The following is a 27980-nucleotide window of genomic DNA, read 5'->3' as shown; positions in this document are numbered from 1 at the left end:
GCGTCTGATTGGCTGTCTGCGGCGGAGTGGGCGGGCCCGAGCGCCGCTGGCCGCGCTGATTGGTGCGGGCCGGGGCGGGCTGAGGCGGCGGCCCGCGGACGAGAGGGGGCTCAGCCGCGGCGCTCCCGGGCGGGGAGGCGGGGTCGCAGCCCCGGATCCTGCACTTCCCAATTCCTTTCGTTTTTTTCCAGGTTACGCGACGTCCCCTCAGGCTGTAACGCGCCGACTCCTGCGTTTCCCGCCGCCGGGCAAGGAGCTGGGAGCATCCTATCGGGATGGGGGGCCGGCGGTCTCCGTTAGAACCGGGCGTACCGTGCCAGGCAGAGTTATGGGGTGACCTCGGCGTGTTCGAAGAAGATGAGGAGCTGGAGGGTTTCAGGAGGGAGGCGGAAGTTCTGCGTGAGAAGCTGAGGGAGGCTCTCAGGTAGGACGATACCTGGTACGGATGGCAGGATGGGGTGCAGGATTCCCTCTCCCTCTGGCCAGGGAGGAGGCGGAGCATGATGTCCCAAAATTCGGGTGTATAGTGCCAGAACACTGGCCACAGGTGTAGTCACAGCAGGGAGGATGGGTCAGTAGGTGCCCACGTAAGCAGCTTTCACCTAAAACACGAAGAGCACAAATCCCCGCCTCACTCATCAGCTAATCATGCTTACAATGTGCCAGCAGATGACACACATTCTTATCCAGTATCCAGTCTTCAGAGCTGTGGGCTTTCCAAGGTCGAGCTCTCAGATGACTTTCCTTGTGGTTAATCTAGCTTTGCATTCACTAGCAGGTCACACGTGCACTCTTACAAAGAAAATAGTTTCTGAAGAAGAGACTGCAGCAATTACCAGCAAGTGTATTGACCAGGAGTCTGTTCACACATTATCTGCACCTTCTGTCTCCCTCCACTTTTTTCCCCTTTGCTGTTCTTGGTCCATTCTGATTCACCTTGATCCTTCCTTTTGCCTGCATTTATTCCTTCCCTAAAATCTAAGTTTCACTCACTTTCACAATCACCCTCAGTCCTATGAGAAGTTTGCCATTTTAATGAGACCCAGGATAGTCTCAGATGGGTTTTCTTATTACCAATAATATGGTCATCTTCTCAGGTACAAAGTTTCTAGCTGAACCTCTCAAACATCACACTAAAGCAGTTTCTTATAATGACATTCCCATCAGCATCCCAGGAATGCTAGTGTTTGGTACTGTTTGTTGGGATTTGTGCATCTGTGTGCCTGATTGCCTCTCCTGCATTTGTCTGTTGAGTAGCTATTGGCAAGATAACCCTAAAGCTGGAGCTTTATGGTTTGCTTGTGGCCTTTCTGGCAATAGAGTGCTCTCAGCATAATAAATTGCATGATAAAGCTAAGTGGGCCTAACTTCCATTTTATACATGGAAAACAAAACAAACAAAGCTCTGCTCACAAACTTCGGTAGCAAAGCAAAATATAGAGCCTGAGAATGACAAACCCTAGGCCTGCCTTTCAACAACCAGCTCAGCCTACGGTGTCTTTCTCTTAATCAGTAGTGTCTCCCTCCTTTTAACTCTGTTTTTTAATAATGTCACTAATTTCCCCTTCATAATGTGTTTGTCTTAGTCACACATCTGGTAACATAAGGCAGTCCAGTTCTTTGACCGACCTCACCTCAGACAGTACCTGGGATCAGCAAAAGCCTCACTTGTTTCCTAAGTCCCGCTTGAGGCCAAAAAGCGCTTCATCTCCCTGGATTCCTTCCATCACCATCCCTCAGCCTTTCAAAATGACCCTGCGGGAAGCTCGCAAAAAGTCCGAGTTGATGAAGTCATACATGTTCCTTGAACTAGACACATACAGAGACAAAAGGCAAAGCCAGGATGAAGCTGAATGTCAGAAACAATTCCGGGCACAGCCTGTACCTGCCCATGTGTTTCTGCCCCTTTATCAGGAAATAATGGAGCAGAATGAGATTCGCAGGCAAGCAGCAACACAGAAAAGAAAGGAGCTGCTACTTTCAACACAGCGGCCCTTCAGTTTTCTGGAGAAGGAAGAGAAAAAGAAAGAAGCTATCAGACAAAAATTCCTGGCAGCAGCAACCCCAAATGAGAGCTCCAAACAGAAGCAAGCCAGTAAAAAAGTTCCTAAATCTACTTATGACTCACTTCTTGGAGATAAACTGAAAGGTAACATGCCAGGGCTCTTTCTGTAAAAGCACCTCCCTGCCTGTCCCTTGCTGTCTCCATGCTGGGAGGTAAGATCATGGCTCGTAGGGCACCACTTGGAGCCTAAGGCCAGTGTCCCCTGGTGTTGCTGAGTCTCCTGTGTGTCACTGGTCATTGCCTTTTGTTTAGATACCCTTGCAGTAGAGTGCCCTAAGTTCAGTAGTCCTGTATGAGTGTCAGCAACAGCAGTTCTGTTCCACTCCCCAGAAAACATGGGCACATTGAGCTCTACAGACAGATTTCCATATCCACTTTGCTGCCGATCGTCACAGTCTGGGAATCTTTCCCTGCGCTGGATTCCATACCTTTGGTTACACTAAAGGGACTAAGATGATTTGTGGCACAAACACGAAGACAGATGTAGTGCCATAGGTCTCCAAGGTCCATGCAGTATCTTAGATCTGACAATTTTACTCCTACCCAAGTGATCCATTCTGCACAGAACCCCTAGGAGAGGAGACAAGTATTTCCTGAGCCCAAATCAGGCAATTAGTTTGGTTCTAAGTGATGGTGTAGTAGTCCAGTCTCTCCTGCCATTTTATGATGTTTCCAGTGGCCTTCCCACTTGCACTCAGTTGGCTCAGTTGCTAAAACAGGGAAAGTAGATGCCAGGACCATTCTAGTCAGGGTAGCCAAGGAAATGTTACTGATGCTTGCCTGTTTTCAGAGGGCTTAAGCCACCGCAGTTGAAAGTTTGAAGTAAGCAATTCAGACTTCATGCTTGAATGTGGGAACTAAGCCAGTCCTTAATAATTCTCATGGCTTTTCTCATTCTTTTCTCCTTTTTTACTGTTTCTGTGATTTCTTCTTGAGGATACACCAGTTCAGTTTTCATCAGAAAACGTTCTGTTTTAACCTAAATAGATTAGAAAGGTAAAAAGCAGCAAAGGACAAATCATTGTTCTATTTCTATCTGGCATATGAGAAGGGAGGACAAATTAACATTTCATACTTCAGGCAATGAATAACTATAAATTAACTCAAAACCATCTTATTTTGCAAACAGCAGTATTGATTGTTTTTTCCCTAAAAGCAAAAAACCAACCCTCAGCCTACTGTCTGCATTTTTATAAATATTTAGTGCTGCACAGGGAAGGACTTCAGTTTGATGCTATAATCTAAAGCATATTCTATGAAAGTTTGTCACAAAAGTCACAAAACGTGATCTATCCATCAAATGTTCCTTACTTAAAAACTTTTCCAATATAGATTACATAGAAAAGCCATCATCTGTTACAAGTATACTTGAATGACACATTTGTATCACACAGTCAATATGGCTGTAAGTCCCATATAAAAAGTATGGGACTAGTATGGAAGATTAACATTTCTGCAAGACAAAGGAGACAAAGGACACAAGTTACCTGGTACCTTTAAGAATAGGAGAAGTCCTGCTCAGTTATTGCTCCAATAAGTAAAAGAGATATATAGAAATGAATGCCTAAGAAAGACACCCTACCGTGGTTTTACTGGCATCTTTGAATTATTTTTCCCTGGGAGGCAGAGAAGAGAGGGGCTGAAAAAGGGGGGAAGGAGAGCACAGGATGTTTGGTGTCTCCTATATCTGTAGCTGCCATAATAATGGAAAGTTTAGACTTGGGCAGTGGCAATTTCACAGCCTTTTATGTCACTCACACTGTTCTCATTGCTTTCCTTTTGATCCTTTAGAAGCTGAACTCTACAGGGAAATCCGCATTCAAATGAGAGCAAAGGATTTGCTGGAGAGCTCTGTAGCTCCTATAGACACCAGCAACTGTCGGAGGGAGCCTCAGTCCCGAACTGCCACCAGAACTAAGCAGGAAAAACTTGGCTTCTTACAGGACACAAGTTTCAGCTTCAAACCACGGATTAATCCAGCAATACCAGATTTTGAAGAACTTTACTGGGCGTTTCAGAGGAAAACAGTAAGGAGACAAGAAATCAAAGAGCCAACTCGTAATAAGCCATTCAAGCTGAGAACCTCCAATCTCCATGCCAGGCAGAGGCAGGCTAATGAAAAGATAAAGGTGAGATCGCCGGATATTTCTGTGGTACTGCTTTCTCCTATCAAGATACCAACTTCTCAAGTTTATAGCATTTAATTATTAATGGTTAACATCCTGTGACATCTGCCTCTGTATTGAGAGTACTGCAGAATTCTAGGCCAAACAAGAGAACAAAATTCTACACAAAATGAGCTATGACAGCTAAGGCTCAGTCACCCTTTCATAGCTCTAATCATGTCTCCTTCCCCTTGTCCCTCAGCCCATCCACATGTAAATCTCTGCTGATGGAAGAGAGAAGAGTGAGTGCATTCTCATAGCCCAGTTGTTCTCTTTGGTAGGCAAATAACAGAGGAGATTCTGTACTAGGAACTGTCTGTGAACAAATACACTCAATAAAGTTTCATTTCTTTCAGGATTCTCAGAAGCTTTCCAAGGTTTCAGTGCAAAAAAGTCACTCTCTGCCTGGACTTTCCTCTCTCTCTTCCAACACCCTTCCTGTGCATATTACAGATGCAACTAGAAAGAGGGAATCAGCTATTAGGTAGGTAGAAAGTTGGTCTACGAGACTGTACAACTACTGACCAATATGGAGGAAAAAAACCCAGTGTTTTCCCTCATCACATCAGCTACATCAACAATACATTTCCAAAATGTTTCTCTGTCTTCTTTCTTTGTTAAGTCTTGCTCTGTCTCCCAGTTGCTTTGGAAAATGCACACTTGTACAGCTGAAATTTTACTTTTTCTCCTTGGAGGACTACAAAACTGAAATTCCCACCTAGCATCGGGCAGTCCACATGGGCTCATCAGTAACTTTTTTTTCATACAGATATGCCCAAGATAACAAAAAGGAAGGGGACAAAGAAGGAATTTATTGGCTGGAGAAACAGAAAATGAAATGTCAAGCTATGCAAAAGTCTGTGAACAGCCGAGCAAAAGCACTGGATCCTCATAAAAGTCTGGAGGAAACACAAAAGGAGAAGTTAAAACAGAACAGGTCAGTATCCTACTCTGCACAAAAATAACCTTTTGCTCTACTAACTGAAGATGATCAGATAATTCTTTAGGACAGATTGGGTATAAAAACATTCCTAGCCTAACCTTTTTTGGTTATTGTATCCATTCCACATTCATTTGGATATCTTGACAATTCCACACTTCTCCTTCCATAAAGAACAGTTTCCTTTAGATTAACATTTGTAGAAACTAATTTGTAGAAGCCAGTAAACTGTAATGTGTAGCTTGGTAAAGAACACATGAGACAAGTTTTTTTAAAAATGTGAACACTGTTTCTTGCTTGCAGTTTAGAAGAGCTTTGCTAATCGGTCCATAACTTGTCAGCAATAGGGTTTTTTTTCCCAGCATTCAGAATCAAGAGAATTACCAAAGTGATTTAAAGAATGGAACACTCACTGAGAATTCATCATTCCTGATCAGCTACAGTCAGAGGTAACCTATAGTAGACAGGCAATTTTTCCATTTCAGGCAAAATATGCAAGACAGAACAAAAGAATACAGAAAGGAGCTGGAAGAAATGAAGCTGCGAGTCAAGAACAGACCATTCCTTTTTGAACAGGTCACCAAGGTAAGTGGTCAAAGTCCCAGAATGTTTCTGGGCAATAGGATAAATTGTCTTTCATTTAAGACAGGCGTTAAGAAATCTAGTCTCAAATTAATTCATGGATGAGAAGGTACAAACGGTCTCATAGTCTCTGGGGTGCACTCAAAATAATACATGGAAAACCCACCGAAGTGTACTTTAAATTCCTTCCTATTTTTTCCTTGAAAAAAACATTCAGGCTTATTTCTAGGAGCTTGCCAGTTCTTAGTATATATTGCAATCACAATATATGGTCTGATGAAAATCAAGGCCTTATCACACCAGAAATTAAATAAATACCTATTCTGCACCTGAATACCACAGTGTACATTTAGGAGATGCAAAATTTTTTCTTAAAACCCTCTCCAGTTAAGCACTTTTTCTTTGTACATCTACTGCTACAGAAGAACATTAATGATGGTTATGTCGCTTTTATCACCTGCAGGCTTTGCAATCTGGGGCTGCATTCAGCACATCTCAACCATCACACAGTACCAGCTGCAAATCTCTATTGCACCTGAGGTGTAGATACAATCTGTACTGTATCTTTTTCCCTGGGTTTTTTCTTTCACTTTAATTTCCTTGCAGGAACTGCAGCTGGTTAGAGACAGTGACAATGCATTGACAATATGCTGATTTAAAATTTCTCAAAAGAAAGTACCCTCCTGGATCAGGCTTTCTGTTCTGATAATGGAAGCAGAGAACACACATGTGTGATAAATACTGGTAATATTTCCATGTACCAGATTGGTAAGAATTCACCATTATCAATAGTGTTCACTGATGTCCATACTAAGTTTCTATCCTTCTATACAGAACACCTTAATCTTTAGGGACTGGCCAGTCCCTCTGGAAAACCCTAATCTCAAGACTACACTGATTTGCAAGGTTCACTTGGAAACAGTGAGGATATAGGACTCAAGATGCTTGTTTTTCAATTGAGCTGATACGAAGCTATTTCACAGGCAGTCTCTATTTATTAACTTCACTGTTGTTAGTTCTTACCACTTACAAGCAAGTGTGCTTACAGAGTTTCACATAACTTGGGTTTTGCACATGTTTTTGATATGAGTGTCAGAGTTAGGACTCAGACACAAGTATACCAGTCTGGTAAGACTGGAATGTGGTAGAAGGAGGAGAACAGAAGAAGGAAAAAAAGAACTGAAGCAGGAAAACGTGAGCTCTGGCTTTGGGAGATGTAAGATATTGTCCTAGTGTTCAGTTTTGGTACTGTACTGTATGGATTACAAAAATTTTGGACAGGAGGTTGTGTTGTCCTCTTGTCCCCATCAGGAGCATCAAATGTACACTTCAAAACCAGTTGACTGTTATGGGGAATCCCCAGTTCTCTGCATTTACTGTTTAAGTTTCAATTTCACAGCATGATGCTCGTCAAGGAGCAGAGCGTCGCTACAGACGCACCCTCCAGCAGGTTGGCCTAAGCGAAGAATTTGTAAGGAAAAAAGGGAAAGATGCCACTGACTCGCTGGAAGAAGACTCTGATGTTCACAGGTAATAAATGCAGTACAGCTCTTTTGTCTATGACTAAAAATATTTTCCTTGTTCATGAATGCATTCCAATTTCTATAATCTAGTGTAGGAAAAACTAAATTAACTTCACTGCTCTTATTAAGCATTGTGGCTTCTCTCTCTGAATTCCTATGACTGAACCCTATTTCATATGCACAGGGCAAACCATTTCTGCCATTAGCCCATCACTATTTTTGCAGGCTGCCTGAGCCTCGAGGTGAAAAGGATGACTGTACTGAACAGGAAGGAGTACCTCAGGAGGAACTGAGCACAAAGGGAGTGGCAACATAAAAGCTTGCAGAAGAATCCATCAATCAGTTCTTGACTTCTTTGGTTCAAGATTCTCCAGGTTCATCCTCAGGAACTTAATAGTTTAAGCTGACACCTAAGAATTGCTGTGGGGTGAGATGGGAGAATTTAGTAAAGGGAAAAAAACAACTGCTGTTTAGAGCATGTCTTGTTCAGCCCAGCAAACCCTGCAGCCTCCCATAGTCTTCAAAAGTGTCCCTTGTGTGAGCTCTTTCCCTTTAATGGGCAACAAAACAAGTTAGAGAGGTTGAAGCACTTCCTTTGGATAAAAGTAGATATGAAAGATTGAAGAGGTGCATCCTCTACTGTCAGCTCCTTGCATTCATGCCACAGAAGCACACAGGAAAGGGAGAATGCCTTCTACTGTGCTAAAGCTTTTTTTAGACACGTGTGGTAGAATGCTTTCAAACAACGTACTTCTACAAAAACAAGTATCAGGATCTGAGCTATCTTGGGAGAAGACTCAAAAGGTAGTCTTTCTCTGGTGTTAATTCTTCATTCACCCACTACCAGCTCGGCTTCTTCCCCCCATTAGTAAGAAGCAATAATCTTCCTATATTAAAAAATCTCCCATGTTTCATGATTCGAAAATGTTTCAACATCTTACCAATTCAGGTCATTAATTTGGCGCAAAAAACAACCAAAGTTATGAAGAAGGTTGTAATTAAACACTTTGAATGCATCACTTTGAATTATTGTTGTCCTAATTGTATGATTACTGTGATATCAAAGATATATTTGGGAAGAAAAAAGATTAGGTGTTGTCTGCCAGGACGTTGCACTCAAATGCCTAGTGCACCTTAAAAGGGGTATTTCACACTTTAGTGATCCTCCTTTGCTTGACACTAATAACCATTTCAAAAATAAAAATCCTTGCCACCTGGAATGTTTTCTGAGAATTTTGCACTTTGACATTAAAATATTTTCAAACAGATAAAATGTTTCCATATTGCTCAATTTTCCTCATCGGTTATCTTTTCTTCAATTACTTAAATACAAGATGTGTCTCTTTTTATCACCTTTATCCTTTTTTCCTTACACTGTAACAACACAGCCTTATCATCAAGTCAGAAGTACAGTACCTGTCAGAGCTACCACATTAGACAAAGATATAAAACTGAAATAATGACATTTTTAATCATAACAAAGTACTAAATCCAAGGATTTGTGGCCCAGGGGTTTCACACTGCTACGTTACAGACTGAATGCACCAAACTGCAACATCCTCATTAGTGACTCAGTCTCCACACTGAGAACAGGCTTCAGCTCCTTGGAGGGTTCCAGAAAGGCTGTTACCAGTGTACCAGTTCCTACACAGGTGTAATTGTGTAGGACATCCAGAGGCTGTTCTTTCTCTGGGTACCCCCTGGAAAGGAGCAGTGATGTAACCATATTGTCACTGTGCCTCGCCACATTGAAGGAGGAAGGAAAGAAGATTACTTCCATACTCTAAGTCTGTGATTTAAAGCCTCTTTGCATGGATATATTTGGAGCAGTGGGACTGAATTTTTAATACATACATTTTAAAGGGTATTTACTAAAATTGGTTGCTGATTTCCATAATAATAGTTAATGGTGTTGAAAAAAGAAATTTCCAAGTATGTGATGTGAAAAGGGAAACCCTAAGAAAGGAGGAACAAAAGTTTAAATTATTATGCCATATCCTTTTAAAAAATACTAAGGTGACATGCATGAATATAATAAATAAATTAAAGCCTTCATATTGGTCCCTAAACTGAAATTGCAGAAATGTGATAAAAGTAAAAGCATCAAACTAAGTAACTGAAACTCACATCTCTCTTGCTAAACAAAGTTTTGTTCTGAAAGGAGGATTATGTTTCTGTAATCCTAAAAGACAGCTGTAGTCTCTTAATATGTCTCAAAAATGGTATGGAAATAAAGAGTTTCAACTATGGTTCTGGACTTTTGCATTTTATGAAAGTATTTGGTTATATTCAGTTACAAGATTTACAGCCTGTTCAGCTAACCTACAAAAATACCGTAGAAAAGAAGACATCTCACTGGAGTATCTCCCATCAATTGCTGAGATGGCAGCCAAACTGCATCACTTTGATTCCCAGGTACCTGGTGGAGCTTCTGCAGGAACCTCCAGGTTACAATACCTGTACCAGCAGCAGCACTACCTTTCCATTCAGCTAGGGAGCAATATAAACTCTAGGCATTCCCTTTGCATAGAAGCTATTACAGATACACAGTACCTTAGCAAAACTCTGCATTCTCAGTAACACCAGTTATGAAGGCTCTTTAAGTTAACAAAATATTCAGAACACCATGTGGAAGACTCATTTAAAGAGCTTGATATACCAAAAATATTTTGGAGAAAAATTACTGGGAAAAGCAGGAACAGAACACATGAAATGTAACCAAATGATATCAAGTAGTACATTTATTTCATATAGTAAGTCAGCTTCTGACAGTGAGATGTATTAGAATATAGTCTCTGAAGGTAAAGGGTGGAAGGAAGGCCTGTTGCTCAAGATACTGAATATTTGAACAGTGCCTAGCACAATGAGGTCCTGGTCCTTAGCTGGGGCTCCTAGGTGCTCCAGCAAAACAAACACTTTAGGCTTTGGGGGATGGACTGCATAAGCAGTTTTGAAATGGCGTTCCACAACATGGGCTAAGTGACACCTAAGCAGGCTTCACCTTTCAAACCTTGCAAGAGAGAAACTTGGTCCAGCAGATCTTCTCCAACTCCAGTTTTAGGATTCATCCACTATCTACCCACCCCTCTGTGCACAGTTAAAGCAATGTTCATTCATCCCGCTGCAATATGGTGAGCCTCAAGAGGAATGATGGATCCCATCTCAGTCACCACATATAAGAGGGCGGAAAAAAGAGCAGCTGGTCTCACCCTCTTCTACTCCAATAATTGACTCAGTGTCTGGCAGGTGCAGAGACTCAACACCAAGGCTGGGCTGAGAGTTCATGGAGATGAGATTCTTACTATGCACTGTTGATTCTTCCAGCAAACTGCTGCCCATCAGTGACTCTATTGTGAAAAAAAAGGGCAAAAGAGAATTCCCATGATGCAATTACACTGCAATATAAGCTACAATCCCTGCCGCATTTCAAGTTGTACTGAATTCTTCCCTAGACACCTACTTTATCCATTTCTACTCTTTGGGCAGCCAGTGCTCCAATAGATGGAAAATACTATATTTATTGTTTTGAACCTTACTATGGTGGGATCTTATGCAGGATTGTCTTTATCTTTAAATAATTCACATTGTGTAAAAACCCAGGCTGCTTGCAACAAGAAAACATAACCAAGGGAAGAAATCCACATAAAAAACCCCAACTAGGTTCCCATTGATTTTGAAAACAATAAACATATCTGCCCCTTGACTGCCATACAAAAATACACCTTTGTCTTCTGTCCTAGAAAAGGAAAAGGTAAACAGTCCTTATCTCCAAGAGGACTTTTGTTTCTTACTGGCTTGTGGTCTCATATTATGAGGACAAACATCTCTTCTTCAACCATCCACTAATTTTTTTCCTGCACTTTTCCCCCAGAGTGAGTGTGCTCCCTTCTTTACCTGGCTGTTCTCGCTCCCTGCTGCCAGCTGTTCCAATTCGGGAATGGTGTTTCCTCATATGCACATTTCTGCTACCACTCTGGGAAAATGTCTTCCCACAAATTTGGCACTGATGGGGCTTCACTCCTTGGAGTCAAAGGGGGAAGAAATATCCCAAGAATTACCAAACTGGGAGAAGAGACCTCATCAACTAAGAAACTAATAACAGTTTTGAAATGGCTGTTAATACTGCTGGTGGTAATTTATCAGTAAAAACCAAATGAGATATATTCCCATCTCCTGGAGGGCCATAAGCTTCTAGAACAGAAGAGGTTTAGATATCAGTAATGGCAGTTGTTGGATAACTGAAGTCTGAAGAGTAACAAAGTCTTCAAGTCAGACTGATGAGAAGCAACAAGTTATTTCAAATCATTTACTCATTGATATGGAAATACTTGATGTCCCACATATAGAATAAAATGACCAGAGTCAAAGAAGCTGTCTCCTGCCATCACACAATGAATTGCAGCATCTGCTTTACATTACTGAGCAGAGACTTGATGATGACTTGTCACTGTGAAAGGATTTTCATTTTACAGAGCAGTTCATAATTTTCACAATACAAGCATGCTCTCCATACTTCTTGGCTCAATGGCATGGAAGCCAAGGAGACAGGACAGAAAGAGCATGGAGAACTCAATCCCAAATGTTATTACCTCAATAAAATCTCCCATTCCCCAAACATACCATTTTCATTGTATGCTGATGATATTTTTGACAGATCAATCAAAACAGAAGGCAGAAGCTTTGAAACACTTGTGAAATACATCTCCACCTAAACCTTTGTCCAATTACAAGCATGTAGGAGGAAAAAATAATGGAAAACTCTACCCATTTAGAAAACTCTACCTAGGAAAACCTACCCAATTTAAAGAGATTTCAGATTCAAATGGCTGTGGTTAATATACAGAGATGCTAGAGTCTCTCTTTTAAATAACCAAATGGCAGCTATGAAAAAGATATTCAACTTCACGACATTTTAGAAAAAATTTTTAGAATGTAATTTCAGTTTAAAAATAGACACAACCTAAAAAATTAAAATGTACAGGCTACAGGCACCACAAAAGGGAAGTCAAAAAACACTATGACCAAAAGTTCTGTAGAAACCAGGATTTTTCTAAGGAAATCAAATCAAAGTCCTACAATAAAGGTCTTTTTTCAGACAAATCACAGAATATCAGATGAAGACTCTTACCTGAGTGGACAACCAAATGTTTCCGAAGACTGGAGTATTCAGCAAAGGAGCGACCACATCCCTGTGCCTGACACAGAAAGGGTTTTTCCCCTACAAGGGAAAAGTAAGTTCTTAGATTTTGGGATCACAACTTAATCTGATTGCCCAAGTCCCTGAGAACAGCCTGGACATCTCTACTCCATTCTCCCATTTGGCCTTATGTATATCAGAGTTCCATGGAAATTGCACATCCTTCCTAAGTTTCCTAAGGCTTTTACAGCATTCTCTTCACCAGAGGAAACAGAGGCATTATTTTAAAGTATTTTTAAACCATAATTCATCGAAACTGAAGCACTGTCTAGATAATCTTCCAAGTATATAAATAATAATAGAGTAATATAAAACTACTTGATCTATGATGTATCTTCTATTTGCAGTTCTCAACAACCAGCTCTCTGTTCCACACACTCACAGGGTCCTGCTCCCTTTCTGCCTCTCAGTGCCAAAAACCCCATTAACTGTATTTCCCTTCATATCAGATTCTATACTTTGTTTCAGATCAGGCTGAACTTGCCAAAATCCTGTGAGAGATGTGTCAGTCATTTATATCTATGTGAGGAGGAATTGTAATTCAAGGCACGAATTGTTCTCATGGGCTGAAGTTTATATCCCAGCTATTTTGGATTTATTTAAGTTATGATAAACTGGGAGGTTACTACATTAATGCAGTGCAATAAAATTAATCTGTTTTGAACACTCTCTTAATAAAGCTAGACACAACTTTTGCCTGCAACATCCCACTAAAGAACTCAATATACCATGTTTAACGCTATCATTTCAAGTCTTTAACTGGACCCCTGTACAAGAGTAATAGCAAGACCACAGGAGATTAAGCAAGCTATTTTAATAATTTATTGTACAACATATATGTAGTTCTTTCAGAGTAAACTTGTTTTTAAAGATATTTCTGCTGTGACTTTGCCTTTAGAACTGTTCTCCCAACACCTCATTTATTAGCCTCATATCTACAATAGTATTTGACAGCTGTAAGCAAAAAGGATCAACACAGCATGTTCCAATTGGTGTTACAAAGCTGAAATATGTAGCAGAGTCTCAAACACTGATTGTACTTTCAGGTTTGCTAAAAATCTTTAAAAGTTTGGAAAAACTACCATTGACCTAAATAACAGCACACGGTTCCATCTATAAGACACCCTGGAGCTACTTACACCTGCAATTTGATAACACCTTTGGTCTGATCAAACTCTTGATTCTACTTTATCCATTTGCAGTTTAGAAAGCTACTATTTACTCCTCCAGAAGCTACTACTCTGCTGGTTGCAGAATGCTCTCTTATCAGGGAGGATTGTGCATGTATCAGCTGGGCCTATTAACTTAATCTGGGAGCTTGGCTGGGAGCTGTAAATGCAAAAGAAAACTGCAAAAACTATGGCTGCTGTTACTACACATTCAAAATTTTATTATTGGGATACACAATTTTTAACTACATCCCAACATCTGCCCCCAGACCATGTGTTCCAGCTAGACTGAACATACTTTAAAATAGCAGCTTTTTCCTATGTGCATCGACACACCACATACCATACGGTCGTGTTTAAGGCAGGCAGAAGGCACAAACAGCTGCTGGCGACCCACATAATCTGTAATTTCATTTTACCAGGGAGGCCTTGTTCTCTCACACTTGTCAAGGTTATTTTGAAATGTTAACCAACTGTAATACAATGCTTGCAAGGCCATCAGAGAATCTCTAACAATATTCCAAGAAGCCTGAACAGGGCCATTTGTTTGAGTATTGCGATAACCCTGAGGCTTAAAAAACTAAACAAACAAAATCATCAGATTATTCACTATGAACTTTGCAGGTCATTAATTAAATTGCTGGTCATTATTATATTGCTGGTCATTTCAACAGTAACTTTTGTGCCTCTCTCAAACAACTTTCTAGTACAAAAATACCTAAAGCACTTTGGCTGCTATACCAACTTCTAAAAATACTGACAAGGCAGGATCATATTCTCCAGAGGAGCCATCATAAACAAACCATGTATAAAATACAGCACTACGAAATAAAGTTCTTATTTTATTTACTATAAAAAGCTGAGTATGAATTGAGAGTGTACAGGCTCCAGTATACAGTAACATCCCAAAATAGCATTGGCACAAACAGCAGTTTGCACACCATAATGCTGCCTTCTAATTAATGCTTTTTTCTACTTTTCTTTGCTACTATATTTTTGCTACTCATTCCACTGCATTCCTCATTTCCCCATATGTCCCAAATGTAGTCATTCTAGAAGCAGCATAGGTAACACAAGCTAGTCAGTCAGGCAGACGTCAGCACAGCCCCTACTATCTAAGTTATTGAACCTTTCAGGAATTTTAAATAACCTCTTTACAAAACACAATTTCAGAAGTCATGTTCACTAACTATTCCCTTGGTAACAGACTAGTTTCACACACACATCCCTCCATCACACTACTGGAAGGGAATCTTCAGAGTACGTTCTGAGCAGAATACAGCATCACCACACACCATTTGAAAGGTAAAGCCTGTGTGAAACTGTACAGGATAGTAAAAGAGATTAGCACTTGATTTGGCCGACCTACAGATCAAGGTGAATTGACAGAAAAGGGACATTAATGGAGGGCAGAGGTAAACAACGTAATACTTTCAATAGTTTGAGGACAGAGGAGGAAGTGGTTTATTCCTCAGGAAAGACCCCACCTCAGCAGACCACAAATAGGTGAGGTCTAAAACACACCAGTGTGAATTCGTAGGTGGTTCTTCAGATTTCCAGCTGTTGTGAACTGTTTACCACAGCCCAGTTCTGTGCACACAAAGGGTTTTTCACCATTGTGAGTTCTCATGTGCACCTTCAGCCTCTGCAAGACGTAGAAACTTTTCCCACAACCCTCTGCTGGGCAGGTGAAGGAGCGGTCGTTACTGCAAAGCAACAAAAAGCTGTTTCATTACCAGCTACTGCAACGCATTTTTTCATGAACACTTGACTTCTTTCTTTTATTAAATATGAGTACCTGTTAAAATACAAAAATTCTAAACCAAACATAACAAGGACCTGCAAAATTATCTAAATCTAATCCAAGTTTTTCAGCATAATTGACTTAAAGCACTCAACAGACCTAATATTTCTATGAATAATGCCAGGCTTTCACAGCTTCTTAATGTCAAAACCTAACATTATCTCAAATACAGAGTGCATTTTTTCAAGGCCATAACAACAAATAGCTTCATTCTGCTCACCGGTGTGTTTTCAGATGATACTTGAAGTGAGCTGGCCATACAAATGTCCGATCACAGCCCTCAACTGTGCACTTCAGCTTTCTTTCCACACGAGATAAATGAGGAATGGGGCTTGAATCTTTTGGTGGCCCATCTCCTGTGCAAAGATGAACATTTTCCCCTGGAAAAAAAAAGCCCACCAAAAAAAAAAAAAAACCGATCACTATAATCGGTCAAGTTTAATAGAAAAAACAGCATCATATACGATACAGGATTATAAATCACGTGTGTGTCTGGCTACTAACTGTTTAGGATGTCCTACATGCTGCTGCCTAGCCTATAGCAGGGATCAGACACAGATTTGCAAACCCTACCAGGCCCATAAAATATTCCCAACAAGCCATCTGGATCAGATCAGCTGCTACCAGATAAGGCTTATCACAAAAAGAATAGAAAGCCAATGCACCAGAAATGGTAAAAATGGTCTCTATATCAATATCAAACAACCAATTTTAACTAGCAGCCAATTTCACCTATTGGCTAAGCTGCTTTTAAAAACACCTCAGCTAAAAGAAGAGGTATTGCATTTGCGTGCAATTATTTATTAAAATAATTAAGTCTGAAGCATGCGACTAAATCCAATTATGAATTCTCCAGAAAACTGATCTCCAAGCTCAGTAGAGCTAAAAAGAAAGTATTATTCACAGTATGTATTAAAAATAGGCTCTTAAAAATGAAAATGAAAGTTGAAAATCAAGCAGATATAGTCAGCAAGATATTCTTTACATGTACTGGAGAACTAGTAGGCTACAATGAACAGATGGTTCCGCTAGAGTTCATTCCCCAAGAAAAAATGAGAAGCCTATTTATAATGAAGAAAAAAGCATAATTGTTCTATATAATTCTGTCACTGATGATTTGAAGATGTCATAAGCGATTCAAAGCAAGAGAGAAATAGAGAAAGAGACAATGTGAAACTAGGAGTCTTGTACGGAACATTCAACTTTGAGCCACAATCTGTGGATCTCCTACCATTATTGCTTGCTTTGGCATTCTTTGCGAGCTGTGCCCGAGTGGCAGCAATTAAACTGTCATGGGCCAATTCCTGCACTCGTAGGAACCATGGGGTACTGCTGTCTGTGCTATCATGGGAGAGAAAGTCATTGCCAGAATCTTCTGCTTCATCTTGAACAAACACCAAGTGCTCTGCGGGAGACCCCAGCCCTAGAAAAGACAAATTTGTGAAACAATAATGCAGCAGAGAGAAATTTCTTTTGTTTCTCAGATATCAGTGCTCATAGCATGGATGAAATAGCTGCCCTGAAAAAGTCTCCACTGACCTCTACATTGTAGAAAGATGTTGATGACTAAGTGCCCCTAAAATGTCCAATAATGCCCAGCAAATTTCATGATCTTTCCTCTTCATAAGCAGCAGGGACAGATTTGTACTTATATCTCCTGCATTCTGCTGAGACATATCCAGCCAGATGACAAACAGAAGGACAATTACCTGCTCTTGTTAGGTTGAGAAGAATGAATGAAGTGCTGTCGCTGGGCTGGAAGTCTTGCAATAAACTAGAAGTTTCTGGAGTTGACAGAAGTTCAGATGGTTTCTGTACATTCTGTGCCCTTGTTTCCTCTCCATCAGGGCCTACATTTACCTGGAGACTTCTCAAGACAGCAGATGAAGAAACATCTTTGGAAGAATTAGTGTGACTTGGAGAAGTGAGATCTCTTTCATCATCTAATGAGGAAAGTGAAACCAGAGTAAATAAAAGTAAAAATACACCGTGACTAAAGGACACCTATGAAATTATTTTTCTAAGAAAAAAACCCCAGAACTTGAGAGAGAAGGGAGGAGGAAGTTTCTAACTAGTCAGACTTCACTATTAAATGAGAAAGTTCAGTCACTCTGCTGAACTTGTTCCTCCATCCCTGGAATGTCGTATCAGCAAGAGACAGTGGGCCCAGAGTGGTGAAGTAAAGACAGTTGTATGAAGGGCAGGGTCACAAAGATCTGCCACATAGATCTTACCTGGCAACATGAGTCTGTTGCATTCTGAGGTCTCAGTAACAGGAAGCAAAGAGAGACAGGTGATGTCTTTTGGTTCTGACTCCACCAGTCCTTGTCCCAGTGGAATAGAAGTATTTTGAACAAACTGAACCAGCAGCTGGAAAAACATACTGAAGATTAGGTCAAGAGCAGCACAAATCATTTAAAAAGGTACTAAATCCAGTCAATCCAGTAGTCCCTACTGTCTTGTAGGAGACATTGAATATAATACCATGAATACACACAGATATAAATGTAAACTTCTCAATTTACATTAATACAAGGAAAGAATTGTTTGTCATCTCTGAAATACCTACAAACTTCTCATTCAACATATAATAAAACAGCTCTGGATCATTGCAAAGTAAGTCTAGGTAGGCTATATTTCTTTTTAATTTTTTACCACTTGATACTTTATTATGGTCTAACATTTCAAGGTAATGTTTTCCACATTCAGCCTTTGGTACAGGTATTTTTTTACATCATTATCTTTAAATACTTAACTGAAAGCTGGCCTTTTCTAAACTAAAAAAAAGCAGTCAGAAAAAGATGTCTATCATATGGCTATTCAAAAGCAGATAGCAGTCAGAGAAACACGGTTGGGATGACAAAGGGAAGAACACAGACAGCCTTACCCATCCAAATCAACTACTCCTAAAACCATGAAAGATGGACAACCAACCCACCCACTAAGGGGATTAACAGAAGAAACCCTCTCCAAAATACTACACAAAACAAGGGGGACTATTGCATAAAGAGGTACAGGACTTAAACTGAGATGCATTCCCTGGGGAGGAATTTGGGACTGGTCAAAAGATTTGGGGGGATTTGTCCAGGACTTATAGGGCATTGTTTAAGGGAAAGGCCAAAGGCAGGAAAAGGAAAAGATCAAGATGGATCAGGGCAGAACAAACATAAGAAAATGGAGAGGGAAGGATAAAAGGGGCCCATTGCACATAAGCAGGAAGTTGGTCAATTCAGTTGTCTGGCACAGCCTAACTCTTACACTCCATCCTGTCTTCTTATTAAACTCCATTCTTACCTGCTTCCTGTGTGGTCCTGCTCTCTCCAGTGGGTCTCCAGTGGCACACACTAATTTCTAGTGTGTGTCATATGCTAATGAACCCCAAGCCAGCCTAGTTAGCAAGTGAAATGAGAAGTGTGGGGATACATCCCAAAGAAATCCATGAAGGTTTTCCTTAGGCAGCAACCCTTGAACACAACCAGGTACTTTGTGTCGCCCATGTTTCTGAGGATAAAGCTACAAGCACTCAGCCTGTATTCATTTTGATTTAACAAAGGAAGTGCTGCTGGGAGTTAGGAGATAACACAGTCTAACTTTTGCAATAAACTGAACAAATTCTGTGAACTGCATGAGCTTTTTTAAACATGGTCTCAAATCCCTCCCCTGTAGGGATTTACACTTCAGAAGCACAGAAGGGGGCCAGTTGTAACACACCCAGTCACATACTCCACATTTCAGAGAAAATACTACTCAAACCCCACACGTAGGACCTATTTGTTTGTCTTTAATTTCTGTCAAACAAATTAACTCATATACTCACATTCTCAGGGGTTTTTTAAAACACTGAATGAAGAAATATGGACAGTAACAATACACTAAAAAGTTTAACCTCGAGTTCCTTATCTCTACAAAATTCCTTAACAAAAATCCTGCATTCTGCGGATTCTGCTGCTGTCTAGCAAACAACTGTATGTAGCAAATTTTTATCTTTGGCATTTCAATGGAAATTGTACAAGATAGTTATTCAAAAGCTACTACCCTCATTGTGACACATTTTAACATGCAGTCACAGAGAGCCCAGATAGAGTTGTCCATGCAGGGAGATAGTTCATCAGTGTCAAAAGAAAAAGACTAAAAAATCCTGATGTTCCTAATGTATATTTGTGATTAAAACCCAACAGTCACAGATAATTTGATTCTTATTCTGTATGTTGTGATTGTCTTAGTACTTCCTTTTCAGAACTATTGGCATCTAATTCCAAATTATTCCTGTGGCAGACAGCAGCCTTTTGAGTCTCTCTTACATCAAGAGAAAGTCTGTTAAATCAAAGAAACTGTAAAGAAAACAAACAAAATTGTATTTTGTGTTCTGATTTCTCTATGTTCATTTCCTCTCACAAAAACACTAGAAATACTGATTCTTTCTCAAACACTTTTAATCAAAGAGTTGCTGCTGCTGTAGGAACCCTGAAGCTTTAACAGCCCTGATTGGTCTCCCTGGGACCTGCACCCACACTGTCTCCCTAGGGGCTCTTTTTAAGCTCAGCCTGGGCCAGTCATTCCCTTCCTGAGTTGTGCTGTAGGTTTACCTGTCTCAAGCCCTGTCTGCTGCATGAACCTCAGATTTTTACTGCATCTGTGTCTCCAGCTCCATCTTCTGCTGCTCCTACCTGGCCTTTGGGTAGACCCTGGACTGGTTCACCAGTTTGCCTTATCTAGGGCTGAGGGCTGTGGATTCCAGCACCTGCCTCTGCCTTCCATGCTCAGATGCTGCAGTATTGTGCCCTGGTCTGTGAAGGCACTGCCTGGGCTGGGATCACCCTTGACTCCCTGCTCACCCTCCCTTAGGAGCAGGCTGTCATCACTGACAATTATGAAGCTACAAATTAAGTCCTGCAGTCATTCAGATGGCAATGTGCCATTTGAACTAGGCCACAAGCCAGATGGCAGTTTGAAAGGTTAGAATTGTTTCATCTTAGATATAAGAGTATCCAGAGGACCTAGCAAGAAGATGAATCTATTTTTATGTTGTCAAAAAAATATGTAGGCAATAAGAGACAGTCTCCCCCCACCCATACCCAGGGCCATGCATTCTAATTAAGGATTAAAAAATAGGAGAAAGAGAAGTAAAAAGAAGTTAGGAATAATGTGCAAGGGAAGTAGAAAAAAGAAGTAGAGACTAAAAACTGTGAGCACTAAGATTTAAATTACTGGATTGTCTTTTATACTGATGAGCCCTACTGCTTCTCACACCACCATGAAACACCCACTTTATGGACTTGCCTATTTTTATACAAAAAGTCCTAAATGAAACTTGCCTCCTACAAGAACAAAGCTTTGCTTCAAACCCTCCACTTCAACATAGCAATATTAAGCCGCTAGAGAAAAGCAAAATGCAGCAATCACAAACAGATGGTCAAAAGAAAGAAATTCCTTTCAATTTGCTTTGTAAAGTAATGACAAACTAGTACAGAGAATTATGAGAGGGCAAAAAAAAGCAGAAGGAAAAAAACTAACATGAATCATGCCCCTTATTAAAATGTGGAATAAAAAAACCCTCAACCCTGCATATAAACTAAAGCAAACCAATCAACTCAAATAATTTGGACAAAATAAAAAGTTTTCATGTTAGTTTTATCTTGACAGATTTTTTCCTAAACCTTCCTATTCAAAATCATTGAATACCTTTGTGAACAACCACAGCAACTGGAATACAGGAAAGAACTCATTACAAACATTGTGTCATGCTGTCTTAAGCTTCTTGCAATATGGTTTTGTAGCTGCAAGTAAATAGGAAATTATAAAGGTATCTGGTAATTGGCTATTCAGCATAGAAATCTAGGAACAGGACAGGTGATAAATTAAATGCACAGATGCCCAAACACTAACAAACTCCAGCAAACTGCAGATAAGAGAGAGTAAAAATACCCAGAACTCCTGGGACACTGATGGATGGGCCAGTACAGGAATAACTTGAGTGTGACCTTGAAAAAATTCAACCAGAAACTTTGTAAGGAAGAGGAACAATGCTATCTTGGGTTACCAGACCCATATCTCATTGGCAAGAGCAAAATTCCTATGGGATACGAGGGAAATTCTGGGACTGGGTAAAACATATCAAGGTATCTTGAGTGGAGACTGTAGGATTGTGAAAAACTTATGCATGTTTAGGGGAAGGACCAAAGGCAAAGAAATGGAGGGATCACAGGTGAGAAACAACTATTGGGAACAGAAAGGGGATTGGGGAGAATACTGATTGACCACATTAGCAGGCTGCAGGTTGCTGCTCTGCATCACCACTGGGGTCTATCTCATCCTCTCTAATGCTTTCTGCTCCTAAATGGTTACTGAGTACATTCATTTGATTAAATTCACTTTGGCATAGCCTGTGAAATAGAGAAAAACACCATCTGGAAACCCAAGATCCTGGCCAGAGGTTGAATTAAAAAGCCCAAGGCCTGGAGATGGATACTGGAAGAACTCGAGGTTTGGCAAAGAGTGGACAGATGCATGACCACAAGTATGCATGTCAGCCAAGGGAGGGCACGTGTGATATGCTAGCAAATGTCAAGCCTTTTTACCTGATAAGTAGGGACAGGATTAGGCCATTTGTGGCCTTTCTTTTCCATGGGAATGCCATTTGTGTTTGAGTGTGCTGGTAAAAGCCCTATCCTGCCACACAGCCATAATGTCTGTACTGTCTGTGTGTGCACAGGCACATTTTTGCAGTTCAGGCCCAGGTGCACTTCTGTGTGCACCTGGGAACACTCTGGTGGTCTCATGTCTGAAAGACCAGGAAGGCAGAAGCCTCCTGGATGGTACAGTTTGACAGATCCCATAACCAAATAACATCTGGCGTCACAAACAGGCCCCAAACGGGCTGTAAATATTCCTGAGATGGTCACTGTAGAATCCCTCCATAGGGAGGAGACTGATCCACTATGACCAAAGTGCTAGAATTAGTAAACAAAGCAGATAGGTCATCTTGGGACCCCAGAATAGGCATAATTAGGGAAACTGAATGTACAGAATATTAACAGATTACCAAAGGAACAATAGGAGGTGTGAGGTGGCTTTACTCTATAGCTAAGACATCCCTTGGAATTTGAAATAAATTTTAATATTGCAAAAGGACATCCTTGACTTAAGAGACTGAAACTTTATGGGACAGATGTGAATCATACAGAGAGAATCTATAATCCTTGGAGGGCAAAGTTCATATGATGATAGAATGATATAATGAATGATATTGATATAATGAACTTTATTTTTGCTCTGCCATATCACCTTCTTGAATATACTCTCCTTTAACTACTTCAGCTGAAATGCCACATAACTGAAAATTCTGTAAATAATACAGTGAACGTATTAAAAAATGTAAAATATTTCTTGGCTCTGGTCACTAAGCAAATACTTGTTATCCCTGCTGGTCAATAAGAAATGGTTGGACAGGATTATGTCAGGGTCTATCACTACAAGCAATGTAGAATGCTTGTGTTACCAAGAGACTCAAATAATGTTCCTGACCTGAGAGGGAAAAAAAACCCCACAACAAACAACAACCAAAAAACTGTTCAAATAATTGAGAACCTCTACTAGAAATCCTTAACAACAACAAAAAACCCAACAAAATAAAATCCAAAATACCCCAAATCAAACCAGATAAACAAAACAAAAAACAACAACAACAAAAACCCAAACAAACAAAACCCACCAAAAACAAACAAAAAAACCAAAAACTGAAAACAAAACCAAACCAAAACCACAACCAATCAACCCAACAAAACCAGAAACAAATGATGATATGGCCACCTGGGATGGGTCATAAGTTTGTCCCATAATAGATGATTCAAAAGGCAAGAAGTGTCAGGCAGCTGCTTTGGCTGAAGTGGGGATTGCTGGGAGGGACAGAGTAAGAAGGTTCTCCAGAACCTCAGATCTATCCTCCCACTAGACAGCTGGAGAGCTAGACTAGATTGCCAGAGCAGCAGGGACCATGTCTTTAATCAAAGCCATTCCTGTTCTAAATTTAACCAGTGAACCACAACAAAATAGAGAGGTCAAAAGAAAATTTAGTGGAGAGGGAGGAGAAAGGAGGGGCTGGAGCTGAAGGGTGTGCAGGGCAGAAGGCTTGTTACCTAGAAACCGGGATGTCCTCCTCCCATACAGCCTCTGGGGAACTAATTAAATCACAAGTGTCTCTCCTTGTGCAGCGCTGAGGAGGAGAGAAAGGAGAGGCTAAAATACCTCTCTTCGTCCCCTTTTCAATAACTAATTCAATTTACAGAACAGAGTTGTAATTCATTTGGTTATGCTAGGAGTTACCCCAAGAGCAGAAAGCACCCTGTACTGGACCAGTATGGTGGAGGTGACTGGAAATACAAGTAAATGTGATAAATCACCTCGAAGGCTTAAAGCATGCAAAATGCAAATCTTAGCAGTTCCCTGAGGGATGATAGTTACATAGCTTTGGGGGCAGGGAGTCCAGAGGAAAAAGCAGATCCATCTGTTCATACAATTGTCTCCAAGCAACTTTGTAACTTCTTATGAAAGGAGGATTCACCTCTACTCAAGCATTAAATATTTAATGGTATGTTGGTGGCTTCTTTAGGGATAAAACCAGTAGCAAAGAAGTCTATGCAATAGAGACATAGTGCTTTGATTCTTATCATCTAAATGTCACAGAAATACAGCTAGCTCGTAATTAATATACTTCTCACATGGTAGGGTATATGAAAAAACATCTGTGGCTATAAGAATTGTGGTGCCATGGCTTACTAGAGGATATAAAATCATTATTTACTTTCAGAGACATTTGAACTGCTATTTGGGAAAAGCGTAAAAAGGATATCTACCAGTTTCACATCAAAGCAATAGAAAATAGTACTAACTTAACACCCAAATTTCATAATCAGGACTACAAAAAAAAGGTATATATACATGGAAATAAATCAAAATTTTTAGTATAAAATAGCTTCAATCAAGATTGAGGAATATGATTCAGAAGACAGCATCTACAGAAAGGATACCCTCTGCAACAACCACTGTAACTTTTTTTATTTACCAGGCCTGTTTCTTCTGGAGAATAAACAGCTAACTCTTATTATGGGTTTGCTGGGAAGGAAATGCAACTCTGCCATGAGGAAATAGGACTATTATGTAAACAAGCCTAATTAACTAAGACCTTACTCAAGTTGAGAAAAGACAAGGCCCAGTTACAGCTCCTATTTGAGGAATGAGCAATGAGCATTCCAACTGTCCTGGTCCTTGACTGTCAGAAATAACCTAAGGGAAACCACCCATTCACAGACAAAAGTAACAAAGTCCTCCCACCTTAAGGTTCAGAACTCAGAAGGAAATTGAAAGAATGTATGAGATATATCAGTGACAAGGCAAGAGAGAGGAACTCTGCAGATCGTGCTGAGACTACTCAGAGCTGCTAGGAATTTGCAGCTACTTTTCCTGAACTGTGTGATTGGAAGGGCTTTGGCTGCTCTGTTAAGAAACAAATGCCTTAACATATCACATGAGCTGTAATGAATTACCAGCATGTAATCATCATTCTTTTTAGAGTACCAGTTTAAGATACATGCTGCATAGTTCATAGGGATAGAAACTCAAGACTTTCGTTCAGAAGACTCAACAAAAACCATTCAATTATGTCTTGCAAATTTCCCCAAAAGGTATTTCATAGCTGTACCATATCCTCTGCTCTAGGACTTCAGCTATCTGCAGAGGTAAAGCTGAGAACCAGGAAAAGCAAGAACACCAAGTGATAAAACCCCTGCATCTTTAAGTGGGGATCTCTAGCACAGCGAGCCAGCTAATGGCCGTTCAACCTGAAAAAAGGGCAAGAAATAGGAGAGGCAGGAGGTGGTGGTGGTGGTGTTGAATGTAACAAATTGCAAACACTTGTATCTAGCACATTAAAGGTAAGAGTAACAAAACCCAGAACTCCTCAGCAACTGATTAGTGAGCCACTGCCAGAGAGACATCTTGTAAAGGTTCAACCAGAAATTTTAACTGGTAAGAAGAAAAGCTATTGTGGCTTATCAGAATGGGTCTTATGAGAAACCAAACTTACTATCCAATCCAACAAAGACATCAGGATGTATTAAGCTTATTATGCTTTGTTTAGGGGGAGGATCAAAGGAGGAATCAAGGTAGATAAATTAAGAACCAGGGGTAGGGGGGAGAGAAGACACTCCAAACATATGTTTGCTGTGCCTGATCACTGCAGCCCCTCCTATGTAATTACCAAAGACATTCCTAAATATTCTACCCACAAGTGAGTCCACTGCTAGTGAGCTTCTAGTTGACTAATGCAAGTAGGAGGCTCCCACAGTCTGGAAAAAAAACCAAAAACTATTCCAGCCAGAAACTGGCTTAAAAGCCCTGGCTCTGGGCAGAAGGACTATAGGCCTGGCAGAGATGTGAATGTGAGTATGCGCAAGAGTCGAGTGATGAGGGTGCAGCTATAACCCACCAGCAAACCATGGCTGTTCATGCTTTCCCTGCACATGTGATAATCTGTATGTTCATGCTTTACCTGTTTGTAGCCAGCTGTTTATGCACAAATGTCCCTGCAATTCATGCCCAGCTGAACCTGGAACAGTCCAGCAGCCTCACACCGAGCAGCTGGGATCCCCCCTGTGCTGCTGCCTACCACTTCTGCCAACTGCTGAATGGCAACAGGAGTACTCTGAAGAACAGGACTGGCTGATGCTGATAGAATAATTCAGATTGTCCAAAACCAAGTAGAGCCAATTTGGTTTGAGGGAAAGAAATAGTCAATTCGTTAATTTATTTTATTCTCATAGCAAAAGAATGCTGTAATAGTGGAAAAAAATGTAACCTGAGAACAGGCAAGAATATTGGCTGATACTTGAAAGGAGGTGAAAAAAACTTGCAATATTTCCTAATTTTTTACCATTTAAATCAAAGCATGGAAGCATTAGAAGATGTCACTGAAAACACTTGGAAAATTAGTATGTAAGCAGCAATCTGAGTAAACTCATTGACTCTAAGTGTTGCCCACAAACATTCCTGGGAACCAAACTCAGTTCATAATTGCTCACCTCAGGTTTGGATTCTAACTCATCCGATAACATTGATTCAAGTGTCCAACTCCTGCAGCTGTTCTCAGCAAGGCACAGATTTTTTTTTTAATTTTTTTTTTTTAGTTCAGAGAGAACAACACTCCCTGCTTATTTTCATATTTTCCTAAGTGCAAACCAGTGTGGTGGTCCTTCTGCAAGAAGCTCTGCTGCGGAAATAATTAATTTAACCTAAAACAACAAAAAAGGAAACATAAAGAAAGAGGAACTGAAAAACAAGAGCAAAGCAAAAAGAAGTGAACATGTGTTGATGCAACTGTAAAATACACTTTGAGGTATTGGTAAAATTCATTAACTGAGGTTCCTGGATTTCTATTTTCACTGAATCAAGAAAATAGCCTTTAAAAATTAATTTCACGGTGTTAAGATGTTATTTTCCACATTTTCTTTGCACTCACTAATTTTTAATGGATAATTGCCTTGTTTGTTCTGGAAACTTATGGGATCAACTGCAAATCACATAAAGTATGCAAGATATGAGGAAGCTGAATTCCCAGTCCACAACACAATGGAATTATCCAAATTATTGATAAAAGGGAGCCATATACAAACAACCTGTTAGCAGGAAACATCAGTTCTTCCTGTCAGTCGAGATATTTCACAGAATCAGAAATTTAATTTCTTGGTGAGCCCAGATAAATAGAACTTATTTCACAAATACACATATGATGCTTGTGCTAAAAGAGGAACATGAGAACAAGCTTTTATTGCCTGCCGGGAATACACTCACACACTGCTGATGGGAGAAAAATGTGAACTACATACAGTTTTTTCCCCTTTCCAACACAACTACCAGTCTATCGACCATGTTAAAAAGTAACGAGAATACTGGATCAGCTAAAAAGAGAACCTAAAAGCCTCCCTCTCACACTCCTGACAGCAGCACTGCAGCACGGAGCTTCACTTGCCGTGGAGGGGGTAGACACCGCACAGAGCGAGCGAGCGCAGAGTAACTCAGCCCTACGCTCGCAGCGGGCCCGGCGCTACCCCCGCGGCCGCCCGCTGCTCCTGCCAGCCCGTGCCCGGCAGGGCGGGCCCCGAGCGACCCACGGGCACCACAGCCAGCGCTGCCTGGCCCGGCTGCCCACGCCCCGGCCGGGAGGAGCCCTGCGGAGGCCCGGGGAGGAACGGGGACAGGGCGGAGCGCCGAGGCCCGGCGGGGCAGGTGCCACCCGCCCCAGGGCGGGGGTCCGGCCGCAGCCGTGAGGGGCGGCCCCGGCAGCGGGGACAGGAAGGACAGGAGGGCCGGGGCGTCCCCCCGCGCCCCGCGGCTCGCTGGGCTCCCGCACCCCTCGGGGGTCGGCAAGTCCCGCAGGAGCGGCCGGACCACCCCCAGCACCCGCCTTACCGGCATCTCCGCCGCCCGGACGTGACGAGCCCCGGCCGGAAACACCGCGCGGGCTCGGGGCGAGCGCGGGGCG

At 41.0% G+C, this 27980-nt stretch overlaps 2 protein-coding genes across 3 annotated transcripts; one reads left to right on the top strand and one right to left on the bottom strand.

Annotated features, from left to right (window-relative positions):
- Nucleotides 1–52: 52 nt before the first annotated feature.
- On the top strand, nt 53–9532 carry FAM161B (FAM161 centrosomal protein B). The gene is made up of 8 exons (XM_054634241.2): nt 53–424; nt 1587–2149; nt 3857–4194; nt 4587–4714; nt 5000–5167; nt 5656–5755; nt 7152–7282; nt 7501–9532. The coding sequence occupies exons 1-8, from the start codon at nt 276–278 to the stop codon at nt 7589–7591; spliced, it is 1668 nt and encodes a 555-aa protein (XP_054490216.2). The 5' UTR covers nt 53–275; the 3' UTR covers nt 7592–9532.
- Nucleotides 8722–27980, bottom strand: ZNF410 (zinc finger protein 410). Of its 2 annotated transcripts, XM_054634248.2 has the most exons (10): nt 27908–27980; nt 26521–26730; nt 17680–17815; nt 17155–17388; nt 16677–16868; nt 15666–15825; nt 15166–15347; nt 12404–12493; nt 11170–11295; nt 8722–10622 (listed from the first exon to the last, which is right to left on the bottom strand). In XM_054634248.2, exons 2-10 carry the CDS (start codon nt 26551–26553, stop codon nt 10438–10440), a joined length of 1338 nt encoding a protein of 445 aa, XP_054490223.1. In that variant the 5' UTR covers nt 26554–26730; nt 27908–27980; the 3' UTR covers nt 8722–10437. The 2 variants fall into 2 exon arrangements, with proteins under 2 accessions (XP_054490223.1, XP_077036591.1); XM_077180476.1 differs by lacking the exon at nt 26521–26730 and having other exon boundaries at nt 27908–27967.

The sequence above is a fragment of the Agelaius phoeniceus genome, chromosome 6 (assembly GCF_051311805.1).
Source record: "Agelaius phoeniceus isolate bAgePho1 chromosome 6, bAgePho1.hap1, whole genome shotgun sequence".
NCBI classification, from domain to species: Eukaryota; Metazoa; Chordata; class Aves; order Passeriformes; family Icteridae; genus Agelaius; species Agelaius phoeniceus.
The sequence above is the reverse complement of the archived record's forward strand: the minus strand, read 5'-3'. Positions and strand labels throughout refer to the sequence as shown.

Coding starts and splice junctions, on each gene's coding strand:
- FAM161B (XM_054634241.2), top strand. CDS start 276: ATGGGGGGCCGGCGGTCTCCGTTAGAACCGGGCGTACCGTGCCAGGCA. Junction 4,195..4,586: donor AGGCTAATGAAAAGATAAAG/GTGAGATCGCCG, acceptor CATTTCTTTCAG/GATTCTCAGAAGCTTTCCAA. Junction 7,283..7,500: donor GAAGACTCTGATGTTCACAG/GTAATAAATGCA, acceptor CTATTTTTGCAG/GCTGCCTGAGCCTCGAGGTG.
- ZNF410 (XM_054634248.2), bottom strand. CDS start 26,553: ATGTTATCGGATGAGTTAGAATCCAAACCTGAG. Junction 15,348..15,665: donor TATCATCTGAAAACACACCG/GTGAGCAGAATG, acceptor GTTGCTTTGCAG/TAACGACCGCTCCTTCACCT. Junction 12,494..15,165: donor CCACCTACGAATTCACACTG/GTGTGTTTTAGA, acceptor TTTCCCTTGTAG/GGGAAAAACCCTTTCTGTGT.